At 38.3% G+C, this 13,090-nt stretch overlaps 1 protein-coding gene across 3 annotated transcripts in view; it reads right to left on the bottom strand.

The window, feature by feature from the left end:
- FNDC3A (fibronectin type III domain containing 3A) overlaps positions 1 to 13,090 on the bottom strand; it is a 193,955-nt gene that overhangs the window by 44,959 nt on the left and 135,906 nt on the right. For all 3 annotated transcript variants that reach the window (XM_036904142.2, XM_036904152.2, XM_036904168.2), the window contains one exon: positions 12,191 to 12,428. In XM_036904142.2, coding sequence (XP_036760037.2) covers positions 12,191 to 12,428 — 238 coding nt within the window. The remainder of the gene's footprint in view (positions 1 to 12,190; positions 12,429 to 13,090) is intronic.

Genomic DNA, 13,090 nt, shown 5'->3' on the forward strand with positions numbered 1-13,090 from the left:
AGCAAAAAGAAATGAGTGGGACTGTTTACTAACAAAAGAATCTAGGTACAGAGTATTACATCTTCAGATATTGTAAATTCAAGGTTATGATTTACAAGAATTTATTCATTCTAATAAAGGATACACTACAATAAACACAATAAATCCTATCAAATTAATTGTCTTCAGAGTTTTTAATTTTAAATTCAAAATCTATAATGAGAAAAATATTTTTGAAAGAAAAGTCCTAAAAATCTTATTAAGGTTTATCAATGACTTAAGAATATTAGTATAGGAGATGAGAGAAGATGGTGGTGTGAGTAGAGCAGGGGAAATCTCCTCCCAAAACCACATATATCTATGAAAATATAACAAAGACAACCCTTCCTAGAATAAAGATCAGAGGACACAGGACAATATCCAGACCACATCCGCACCTGAGAGAACCCAGCAACTCGCGAAGGGGGTAAGATACAAGCCCCGGCCCCGCGGGAGCCGAGCGCCCCTACCCCCAGCTCCCGGCGGGAGAAGAGCAGGCAGAGCGGGAGGGAGACGGAGCCCAGGACTGCCGAGCACCCAGCCCCAGCCATCCGGGCCAGAGTGCAGGGCGCTCGATACTGGGAAAACAGGGCAGCAAGAACAGTGAGCAGGCACTGGAGGCTGGGCGACAGAGGGCATAAGAAAAGCGCGCGACCATTTTTTTTTGCTTTTTTGCTGTTTTGTTTTGGCGAGCGCTTTTTGGAAGTCTTAAAGGGATAGGGACCCCAATACTAGGGAAACAGGGCAGCAAGAACAGTGAGCGGGCACTGGAGGCCGGGCACCGGAGGACATAAGAAAAGCGTGTGACCATTCTTTTTTTTTCCTGTTTTGTTTTGGCGAGCGCTCTTTGGAAGTCTTAAAGGGATAGGACCCCCAATACTAGGGAAACAGGGCAGAAAGACCGGTGAGCAGATGCCCGAGGATGGCGCCGGAGAATAAAGAAAAACTAGTGGCAATTTTTTTTTTTTTTCGTGGTCGTTGTTTTGTTTTGGCGGGTGCTTTTTGGAAGTCTTAAAGGGGCAGGGCGGGACACTTAATCCAGAGGTAGGGAATCCGGGATCTCTGGGCACCCTAACCCCTGGGCTGCAGGGAGCAGGGAGGCCCCTTACGGAGATAAATAGCCTCCCAGCAGCTCCTGCTCCAACGCGACTCCACCATTTTGGAGTAGCTGCCCGAGCCAGGCCACGCCCACAGCAACAGCGGAGATTAACTCCATAGCAGCCGGGCAGGAAGCAGAAACCCTGTCTGCGCGCAGCTGCGCAGCACAAGCCACTAGAGGCCGCTGTTCTCCCAGGAGAGGAGGGCCACAAACCAACAAGAAGGGAAGTCCTTCCAGCCGTCACTCGTCCCAGTTCTGCAGACTATTCCTATCACCATGAAAAGGCAAAGCTACAGGCAGACAAAGATCACAGAGACAACACCAGAGAAGGAGACAGACCTAACCAGTCTCCCTGAAAAAGAATTCAAAATAAGAATCATAAACATGCTGACAGAGATGCAGAGAAATACGCAAGAGAAATGGGATGAAGTCCGGAAGGAGATCACAGATGCCAGAAAGGAGATCGCAGAAATGAAACAAACTCTGGAAGGGTTTATAAGCAGAATGGATAGGATGCAAGAGGCCATTGATGGAATTGAAACCAGAGAACAGGAATGCATAGAAGCTGACAGAGAGAGAGATAAAAGGATCTCCAGGAATGAAACAATATTAAGAGAACTGTGTGACCAATCCAAAAGGAACAATATCCGTATTATAAGGGTTCCAGAAGAAGAAGAGAGAGGAAAAGAGATGGAAAGTATCTTAGAAGAAATAATTGCTGAAAACTTCCCCAAACTGGGAGAGGAAATAATCGAACAGACCACGGAAAAACACAGAACCCACAAAGAAAGGATCCAAGGAGGACAACACCAAGACACATAATAATTAAAATGGCAAAGATCAAGGACAAGGAAAGAGTATTAAAGGCAGCTAGAGAGAAAAAGGTCACCTATAAAGGAAAACCCATCAGGCTAACATCAGACTTCTCGACAGAAACCCTACAGGCCAGAAGAGAATGGCATGATATATTTAATACAATGAAACAGAAGGGCCTTGAACCAAGGATACTGTATCCAGCATGACTATCATTCAAATATGACGGTAGGATTAAACAATTCCCAGACAAACAAAAGCTGAGGGAATTTGCTTCCCACAAACCACCTCTACAGGACATCTTACAGGGACTGCTCTAGATGGGAGCACTCCTACAAAGAGCAGAGCACAAAACACCCAACATATGAAGAACCGAGGAGGAGGAATAAGAAGGGAGAGAAGAAAAGAATCTCCAGACAGTGTATATAACAGCTCAATAAGCGAGCTAAACTAGGCAGTAAGATACAAAAGAGGCTAACCTTGAACCTTTGGTAACCACGAATTTAAAGCCTGCAATGGCAATAAGTACATATCTTTCAATAGTCACCCTAAATGTTAATGGGCTGAATGCACCAATCAAAAGACACAGAGTAATAGAATGGATAAAAAAGCAAGACCCATCTATATGCTGCTTACAAGAAACTCACCTCAAACCCAAAGACATGTACAGACTTAAAGTCAAGGGATGGAAAAACATATTTCAGGCAAACAACAGCGAGAAGAAAGCAGGGGTTGCAGTACTAATATCAGACAAAATAGACTTCAAAACAAAGAAAGTAACAAGAGATAAAGAAGGACACTACATAATGATAAAGGGCTCAGTCCAACAAGAGGATATAACCATTCTAAATATATATGCACCCAACACAGGAGCACCAGCATATGTGAAACAAATACTAACAGAACTAAAGGGGGAAATAGACTGCAATGCATTCATTCTAGGAGACTTCAACACATCACTCACCCCAAAGGATAGATCCACCAGGCAGAAAATAAGTAAGGACACGGAAGCACTGAACAACACAGTAGAGCAGATGGACCTAATAGACATCTATAGAACTCTACATCCAAAAGCAGCGGGATATACATTCTTCTCAAGTGCACATGGAACATTCTCCAGAATAGACCACATACAAGGCCACAAAAAGAGCCTCAGTAAATTCCAACAGACTGAAATCCTACCAACCAACTTTTCAGACCACAAAGGCATAAAACTAGAAATAAACTGTACAAAGAAAGCAAAAAGGCTCACAAACACATGGAGGCTTAACAACACGCTCCTAAATAATCAATGGATAAACGACGAAATCAAAATGGAGATCCAGAAATATATGGAAACAAACGACAACAACAACACCAAGCCCCAACTTCTGTGGGACACAGCAAAAGCAGTCTTAAAAGGAAAGTATATAGCAATCCAAGCATATTTAAAAAAGGAAGAACAATCCCAAATGAATGGTCTAATGTCACAATGATCGAAATTTGAAAAAGAACAAATGAGGCCTAAGGTCAGAGAAAGGGACATAATAAAGAACAGAGAAGAAATAAATAAAATTGAGAAGAATAAAACAATAGCAAAAATCAATGAAACCAACAACTGGTTCTTCGAGAATATAAACAAAATAGATAAGCCTCTAGCCAGACTTATTAAGAAGAAAAGAGAGTCAACACAAATCAACAGTAACAGAAACAAGAAAGGAAAAATCACGACGGACCCCACAGAAATACAAAGAATTATTAGAGAATACTATGAAAACCTATATGCTAACAAGCTGGGAAACCTAGGAGAAATGGACAACTTCCTAGAAAAATATAACCTTCCAAGACTGACCCAGAAAGAAACAGAAAATCTAAACAGACCAATTAGCAGCAACAAAATTGAATTCGGTAATCAAAAAACTACCAAAGAACAAAACCCCCGGGGCCAAATGGATTTACCTTGGAATTTTATCAGACATACAGGGAAGACATAATACCCATTCTCCTTAAAGTTTTCCAAAAAATAGAGGAGGAGGGGATACTCCCAAACTCATTCTATGAAGCTAACATCACCCTAATACCAAAACCAGGCAAAGACCCCACCAAAAAAGAAAACTACAGACCAATATCCGTGATGAACGTAGACGCAAAAATACTCAACAAAATATTGGCAAACTGAATTCAAAAATACATCAAAAGGATCATACACCATGACCAAGTGGGATTCATCCCAGGGATGCAAGGATGGTACAACATTCGAAAGTCCATCAACATCATCCACCACATCAACAAAAAGAAAGACAAAAACCACATGATCATCTCCATACATGCTGAAAAAGCATTTGACAAAGTTCAACATCCATTCATGATAAAAACTCTCAGCAAAATGGGAATAGAGGGCAAGTACCTCAACATAATAAAGGCCATCTATGATAAACCCACAGCCAACATTATATTGAACAGCGAGAAGCTGAAAGCATTTCCTCTGAGATCGGGAACTAGACAGGGATTTCCACTATCACCACTGTTATTTAACATAGTACTGGAGGTCCTAGCCACAGCAATCAGACAAAACAAAAAAATACAAGGAATCCAGATTGGTAAAGAAGAAGTTAAACTGTCACTCTTTGCAGATGACATGATACTGTACATAAAAAACCCGAAAGACTCCACCCCAAAACTACTAGAACTGATATCGGAATACAGCAAAGTTGCAGGATACAAAATCAATACACAGAAATCTATGGCTTTCCTATATACTAACAATGAACCAACAGAAAGAGAAATCAGGAAAACAACTCCATTCACAATTGCAGTAAAAAAAAAAAAAAACCTAGGAATAAACCTAACCAAAGAAGTGAAAGACTTATACTCTGAAAACTACAAGTCACTCTTAAGAGAAATCAAAGGGGACACTAACAGATGGAAACTCATCCCATGCTCGTGGCTAGGAAGAATTAGTATAGTCAAAATGGCCATCCTGCCCAAAGCAATATACAGATTTGATGCAATCCCTATGAAACTACCAGCAACATTCTTCAGTTAACTGGAACAAATAATTCAAAAATTCATATGGAAACACCAAAGACCCCGAATAGCCAAAGCAATCCTGAGAAAGAAGAATAAAGTAGGGGGGATCTCACTCCCCAACTTCAAGCTCTACTATAAAGCCATAGTAATCAAGACAATTTGGTACTGGCACAAGAGCAGAGCCACAGACCAATGGAACAGACTAGAGAATCCAGACATTAACCCAGACATATATGGTCAATTAATATTTGATAAAGGAGCCATGGACATACAATGGCGAAATGACAGTCTCTTCAACAGGTGGTGCTGGCAAAACTGGACAGCTACATGTAGGAGAATGAAACTGGACCATTGTCTAACCCCATATACAAAAGTAAACTCAAAATGGATCAAAGACCTGAATATAAGTCATGAAGCCATTAAACTCTTGGAAGAAAACATAGGCAAAAACCTCTTAGACATAAACATGAGTGACCTCTTCTTGAACATATCTCCCCGGGCAAGGAAAACAATAGCAAAAATGAGTAAGTGGGACTATATTAAGCTGAAAAGCTTCTGTAGAGCAAAAGACACCATCAATAGAACAAGAAGGATCCCTACAGTATGGGAGAATATATTTGAAAATGACAGATCCGATAAAGGCTTGACATCCAGAATATATAAAGAGCTCACACGCCTCAACAAACAAAAAACAAATAATCCAATTAAAAAATGGGCAGAGGAACTGAACAGACAGTTCTCCAAAAAAGAAATACAGATGGCCAACAGACACATGAAAAGATGCTCCACATCGCTAATTATCAGAGAGATGCAAATTAAAACTACAATGAGGTATCACCTCACACCAGTAAGGATGGCTGCCATCCAAAAGACAAACAACAACAAATGTTGGCGAGGCTGTGGAGAAAGGGGAACCCTCCTACACTGCTGGGGGGAATGTAAGTTAGTTCAACCATTGTGGAAAGCAGTATGGAGGTATATCAAAATGCTCAAAACAGACTTACCATTTGACCCAGGAATTGCACTCCTAGGAATTAACCCTAAGAATGCAGCAATCAAGTATGAGAAAGATCAGTGCACCCCTATGTTTATCGCAGCACTATTTACAATAGCCAAGAATGGGAAGCAACCTAAATGTCCATCGATAGATGAATGGATAAAGAAGATGTGGTACATATACACAATGGAATACTACTCAGCCATAAGAAAAGGGCAAATCCTACCATTTGCAGCAACATGGATGGAGCTGGAGGGTATTATGCTCAGTGAAACAAGCCAAGCGGAGAAAGAGAAATACCAAATGATTTCACTTATCTGTGGAATATAAGAACAAAGGAAAAACTGAAGGAACAAAACAGCAGCAAAATCACAGAACTCAAGAATGGACTAACAGGTACCAAAGGGAAAGGGACTGGGGAGGATGGGTGGGTAGGGAGGGATAAGGGGCGGTGAGAAGTAGGGGGGTATTAAGATTAGCATGCATGGGGAGGTGGGAGAAAGGGGAGGGCTGTACAACACAGAGAAGGCAAGTAGTGATTCTACAACATTTTGCTATGCTGATGGACAGTGATTGTAAAGGGGTTTATAGGGGGGACCTGGTATAGGGGAGAGCCTAGTAAACATAATATTCGTCATGTAAGTGTAGATTAGTGATATCAAAAAAAAAAAAAAAAAAAAGGCAGTTCCTGTGTGGTGACCTCCAATGAGTTCTACACAAGGGTATAAAGGGCATATAAAAGTGTAGGCAAAGGGTCTGTTTGTGTTTATACAGAGGATCAAAGCCTAATTGGCCTACCCCGAAAATGAACCAAGATACGATATGTAAAAGAACTTCCAACATCAGCACTCTCTGGAAGACTCATGGCAGAAGATGATCATCAAAAAACCCCAACAAAGATCCACGCACTGCTACAGCTGTAGATGCACTCATCCCACCAGCTACTGGACTTGCCATGGGAATGAAGAAGGAGATATCTAAGCTGGCCTGTGCATACAGTAAAACAACAAATTTGACTGGATCTATACTGTTGGAACTCAACCAAGAATTAGGAGAAGTGCAAATTGTAGCGCTCCAAAATCTTACAACTACAGACTATTTACTGTTAAAAGAACATAAGGGATGTGAACATTCCCCAGGAATGCGTTGTTTTAATTTGTCTGATTTCTCTCAGACTGTTCAAGTTCAGTTGGACAATATCCACCACATCATAGATAAGTTTTCACAAATGCCTAAGGTGCCTAACTGGTTTTCTTGGTTTCACTGGAGATGGCTGGTAATTACAGGTATGCTTTGGTTATGTAACTATACTCCTATTATGTTAATGTGTGTGCACAATTTAAGTAGTAGCTTAAAACCTATACATGCTGAAGTTACTCTACAAGAAGATATGTCAAAGAAATAATCAATCTTCCCATGTTTTCTTTCGCCTGCTACTTCTATAGCTTTTCTTCTTCCTTCCTAATTACAACCCTTAAATAGAAGTCATGCCTCATATCAAATTTACCGAGTATCATAATTCTTCCAAGGATTAAAGACACCTCAAGACAAATGCTGGGCATAGAAGCTACAGGGCATAAATATGCAAAGAAGTAAAAAGCTAACCATTTCAAACAATAAGGCTTCTCTCTCACTTACCAACTTTACATTTCCCTGTATGGCCCTGGAAGATGACTGGTTAGCCAGAGACGGGTAAGATTCCACAAGGGAGGAACAACTAAAGACAGGCACAGTCGCAGGGGGGTCATCAGGTGAGAAATTGGGGATCAAGAGAGGTGAGGCTTAGAACCTCACCCCCTACCGTTCTGAGAGAAATCTTCTGCATACGTGGATGTTTTATTGCCCTTGTCTAGCTTGGATTAACACATAGTCTACAGGCACACACCTGATCATCTACATTTGCTCTCTTACAATACTAAACTATGTTTTCTACCTTTATCTTGTATCTACCTACCACTTCAGCATTTTATTAAAAATAATAATAATAAAGAGAGAAACGTAGTATCCACATATAAATCAAGTATAAACATCAAATGAGTATTCATATTTGAACTGTTTATAGTTCATAATGCATGAGCAAAACTGAAAGTTTCTGTGATGGCTGCCCTTGTACTGTTCACCATGTAACTTATTCACTATGTAAGAATTTGTTCTCCATGTAAGAACTTGTTTGTTATGCTTCAGAAGATTGGAGACTGACGAGTATTAGGCTTGGGGTGGATTAATGATTGTGCATTGAGCATTGACTCCCCTATACAGAATTTTATTGTTAACAACCATTTGATCAATAAATATGAGAGATGCCCTCACAAAAAAAAAATAAAGAAGAAAAGTACATACTTCCAATTGTAAAATAAATAAGTAACCGGGATGTAATGTGTAGCGTAAGGAATATAGTCAAAATATTGTAACAACTTGGTATGGTGATAGCTGGTACCTAGAATTATCATGTATATAAATGTTGAATCACTATGTCGTACACCTGAAACTAATGTAATGTAATACTGTATGTCAACTACCCTTCAATAAAAAATAATTATCTACAAAAAAAAAAGAATATTAGTATAATATTCTGGAAATGAGTATTATAAGGATATGTAAAATAACATTAAAATAAGAAACACAGGAATTTGGATATCTACATGTAAAATAATGAGTTTGGACATCTACCTTATACCATACATAAAAATTAACTCAAAATGAGTTAAAGACCTAAATATAGAAGCTAAAACTACTAAATTCATAGAAGGAAACAGATGTAAATCTACATGACCATGGATTAGGTTATAGTTTCTTAGGTATGACACCAAAAATACAACAACAAAAAAAATAATTGGACTTCATCAAAGTTTTTCTTTTTTGCAAAGCATACCATCAAGAAAATGAAAAGTAACATGGGAGAAAATATCTACAAATCATATATCTGATAAGGGACTTTTATCCAGAATATATAAAAACTCTTACAACTCAATAATAAAAACAAATAACTCTATTAAAAAATGGGTGAAGGATTTGAATAGGTATCTCTCCAAAGAAAATATGTGGCTAATAAACAAATGAAAAGATGCTCAACATCGGGATTAGGAACAAGCAAAAAAAACCATAATGATAATGAGATTAAAAAAGTTCACACCAGCATGGCTACGATAAAAAAAACACACAGTAACAAATTTTGGCAACGATATGGAGAAATTAGAACCCTCATACATTGCTCATTGGAATGCAAAATAATGACTAAGGAAAACAGTTTTGTGGTTCCTCAAGAAGTTAAACAGAATTACCAAATGAGCCAGCAATTCTACTCTTATATATATATCCAGAAGTGAAAACATACGTCTACACAAAAGTCACAGCATCATTATTCATAAAAGAGGCAAAAAGTGGGAACCAAATGTCCATCAATTAATGAATGGATAAACAAAATTACATCCACAGATAAGGTAAGGTCATGGAAGGTCTCTCTGAAAGCTGTTACCTAAGAGTAAAAAAGGAGCCTTCCATGGACAAGGCCACGTACTGTATGAACATTTGTATCAAATGTCTAGAATAGGCAAATCCTCAGTGATGGACTAGATTAAGACTTTGGGGAACAAGAGAACTGGGACAGACTGTTGGCATAGAGTCTGTTTTGGGGATGATAGAAATGTTCTGTAATTACTGTCAGGGAATTTGACATCTAGTGAATATGCTAAAAACCACTGAATTGTACACTTGAAAATGGTCAATTTTGTTATGTGAGTTATAGCTCATTAAAAAAAAAGTAGGAAATATCATTAATTAGTGCATACTTTTTAAATGTAGCTATCCAAATGTTTTTATATTTATTATTCAAGATAAATAAAGCAGCCATGGTGTGGAGAGAAATAAAAGAATATGTTGTAGTAGGAAGAGCAGCAATTTTATTATCAAACAGATCTGAGAGGGTTAAAATCCTCAGCAATGAACTAGTTGTGACTTTACAGAAATTACTTACTGTTTCTGGGCCTCAGTTTCTTCATCTGTATCTTACAAGTTTATTAAGGATTGAGTGAGATAATACATGTACAGGCACAGTGTGTGGCTAAATTCAGGCTCAATAAGAGTAGCTGTTGATGTGAAATGTTGGATTAGATCTCACTTTGGGAATCCACACAAAATGTACTTGGATAAGGGGCAAGGGTGGTAGCCACCTATTATAAAACTACTGTCAGTCACTAGGACCCAGTGGTAGATTGCCTGGCTTATAACTTCAAATACTCTTGTCTTCTGTCACTGGGTAGTGATCTATAACCCTGAGGGCAAAGGTTGCATGTTTTTAGATTTGTACCCTTTGTGGATTTGTACTCTTCACTTTCCTTCTCATCACTGGGAATCATTACCATGTATTTGAATGCATATCCCCTCTAAATAACGATGCATTTTAACAACACAAAATAGTATTTATTGTAACATGAGTTTTCTTAAAACATATTTTTAAAAACTAAGTCAAACTTAGCTGTAAAATAATAGAAGGAAGAGACAGAATATATGTTGTCATATAAACTCTTGTTACTCAAAAGTATGTTCACTGGACCACTGCATGAGTTTCACACCTGGGAGTTTGTTAGAAATGCAGAAACCCAAACCCCACATGGAATTCCAGAATCAATATGCATTACTTGGGCAGTAGAAGTAAGTCTGAAAATTATATATGATATATATGACATAATATATGTATCTACTACTTACAGGCTATGCTGCATAATTTAAGTTTGTATTTAGTTACGTTTTCTACAAATTTACTAAACATAAATGATAGATACTGTTAAGTGCAAGGGAAATGGTAAATAAAACAAATTCAGTTCTTAGGGAGTTTACAGTCAAATAAAGGAGAAAGACATACAAATACATTTTTAAAAATCAAATTTTGTTAAGTTCCTTGAAAAAAACAGATTTCAAAGTGAAAGACGGATAAGGTACGGTCATGGAAGGTCTCTCTGAAAGCTGTTACCTAAGGGTAAAAAAGGAACCTTCCATGGACAAGGGTGAAGAGCACTTCTGATAGGGAGAACACCATGTACAGAAGATTGAAGCAAGAAAGATGTTGAAGGTTTTGAAAAACTGAAGTGGGGGTGGTGTGGTGACAAGAGGGACAAGGCATTCAGAGGTAACAGGGCAGTAGTTTCCAGAAATTTTGGTAATGTCCGGTCATTTGGCAATGCCTGGAGATACTGTCACAACTGGGTGGCGGTAACGTATGAATTGTGTGCTACTGGCATCTAGTGGGTAGAGGAAAGGGCTTCTGCTGAACATCCTACAGTGGACAGTTTTGTCCCCCACAACGAAGACTAAACTGTCCCCAAATACCAAGAGTGATGAGGTCCAGAAGATCCTGGCTTAGGGGAAGAGTTTACGATTTTTTTCAAAATGCAATGGGAAGTTACTCAATTCTTTTAAATAGGAAAATGGTCTGATTTGTATTTTAAAATGATTACTCTAGCAAAGCCTGGATGTTTGGGGGCAAGACTGACAGCAGAAAACCAGTGGAAGGTGGCTGTTGCAAGGAAGAATGAAATCTGACCATCTGGTTTTCACTTGAACAAACTGAACGGACAGTGGTACCATCTACTGAGATGAAGATGACAGAAAAGCAAGCTCCATAATTGAGATTTATAGTTTAGAAATGCTATAACTGAGATGCATAAGACATTTAAGTAGAGTTATCAAGAAGGCAAAAGTCTAAGTCTGAGGCTCAAAGGAGAGGTTTTGGGTGAAGATACAATTTGAGAGCTGCCCTTATACAGATATTTAAAGCCATAGGAAAGAGTGAGATTACTATTGTGTGTGTGGTTGTCTATTCTTCCCAACAATTTACTAATTCTTTCAGAGCAGAGGTTATAGCTTACTGTTTTTTTTAAATCCCTTACAGAACCTGGCAACTTTGGTTAGTGACTTCAGAACCTTCAGAATTTAACAATAGCATGATTACTCCCAGCTGAATATTTTCCTCAGAGGAGAACTCTTGTTTGAATGTGTGTGTCCCCACTAAATACTGCTTCATGAAGTAAGTTACTTTTTCCCCCTTTGATTTTCTGTTTACTCATTTGCCCTTTAAGGGTTTTTCTTAGGGTGATCATGACGAAGAAACACTTAACATAGTGCTTGGGTAATAGAAAATGATTGTGATATTGTTACTATTTTGTTGTTTCTTTTATATAATACGATGATAGCATTTATTATATCCAAGCAAAAAAGAGCCAATTCCCATGAAACAGGAATATTTTTACATGTCTTACCTACATCTCCATAAACTTGTGAAGACTGATACTGTGGCATATACTGTGTTGCCATGTCTCCAGCTCCAGTCACTGGTGAGTACATATGGCGCGGTGGAGGGGGCATCATGGTTGGAACAGGAATGAAACCCGGCAGAGGAGGATGTGGAGAACGGTGTATGACTGTGTGACCACCAGGATGAAACTCTGGTGCCTGAGGAACCACAACAACTCTTCGAACACCATTGTCTTCAATAACCTACAAGACGAACATTAGACTAAAAGTTTCTTTCGTAGGATGTAAGCAATTCTTTTGAAATATGTTATAGTAAGAATTTTTACACCATTAGAAGTTAGTTAAGAAATTTTACAGACTCAAGAAAAAATTCTATTAAATGCATTAAGCACATATGAATTAGCAAGGAACAACTTGAAGACTTTTTTAATACAATTCAATAGAAATCTTAAAACACTGATGATACTAAATAATATAAACAATAAACTATGATATTAGGTATTTATTGCATGTGTTATATGTGTTTAGTGATGTAGCAGAAATGAAGGGAGACTCAAGGGAATTTTTTTTTGTACATAATACGGTCAGGAATTAATTTTCTTTTCCACATTATGGATGTGGGTCGGGGGAAAACAAGTTGCAGAAGGAACACAAATTGTGAATAGAAATGTGGAAAAAAACTGGATCCAGATTCCTAAGATCAACCGTACATTGAATTTTGGCACAAAACTCTATGCCCATGACCAGGACAATTTTAACAGCTGAAGATCACTTCAGGGAAGACAAAAACCTAATATATTAATTCCCAGTTAAGAAAAATATCTATGGCTTTGAGTCTTAGAAATTATACATTTTTAAATAGGTGTCACACTTAGAAAATGACTTTTAAAGACAGATTTATTTCC

The sequence above is a fragment of the Manis pentadactyla genome, chromosome 17 (assembly GCF_030020395.1).
Source record: "Manis pentadactyla isolate mManPen7 chromosome 17, mManPen7.hap1, whole genome shotgun sequence".
Taxonomy (NCBI): Eukaryota; Metazoa; Chordata; class Mammalia; order Pholidota; family Manidae; genus Manis; species Manis pentadactyla.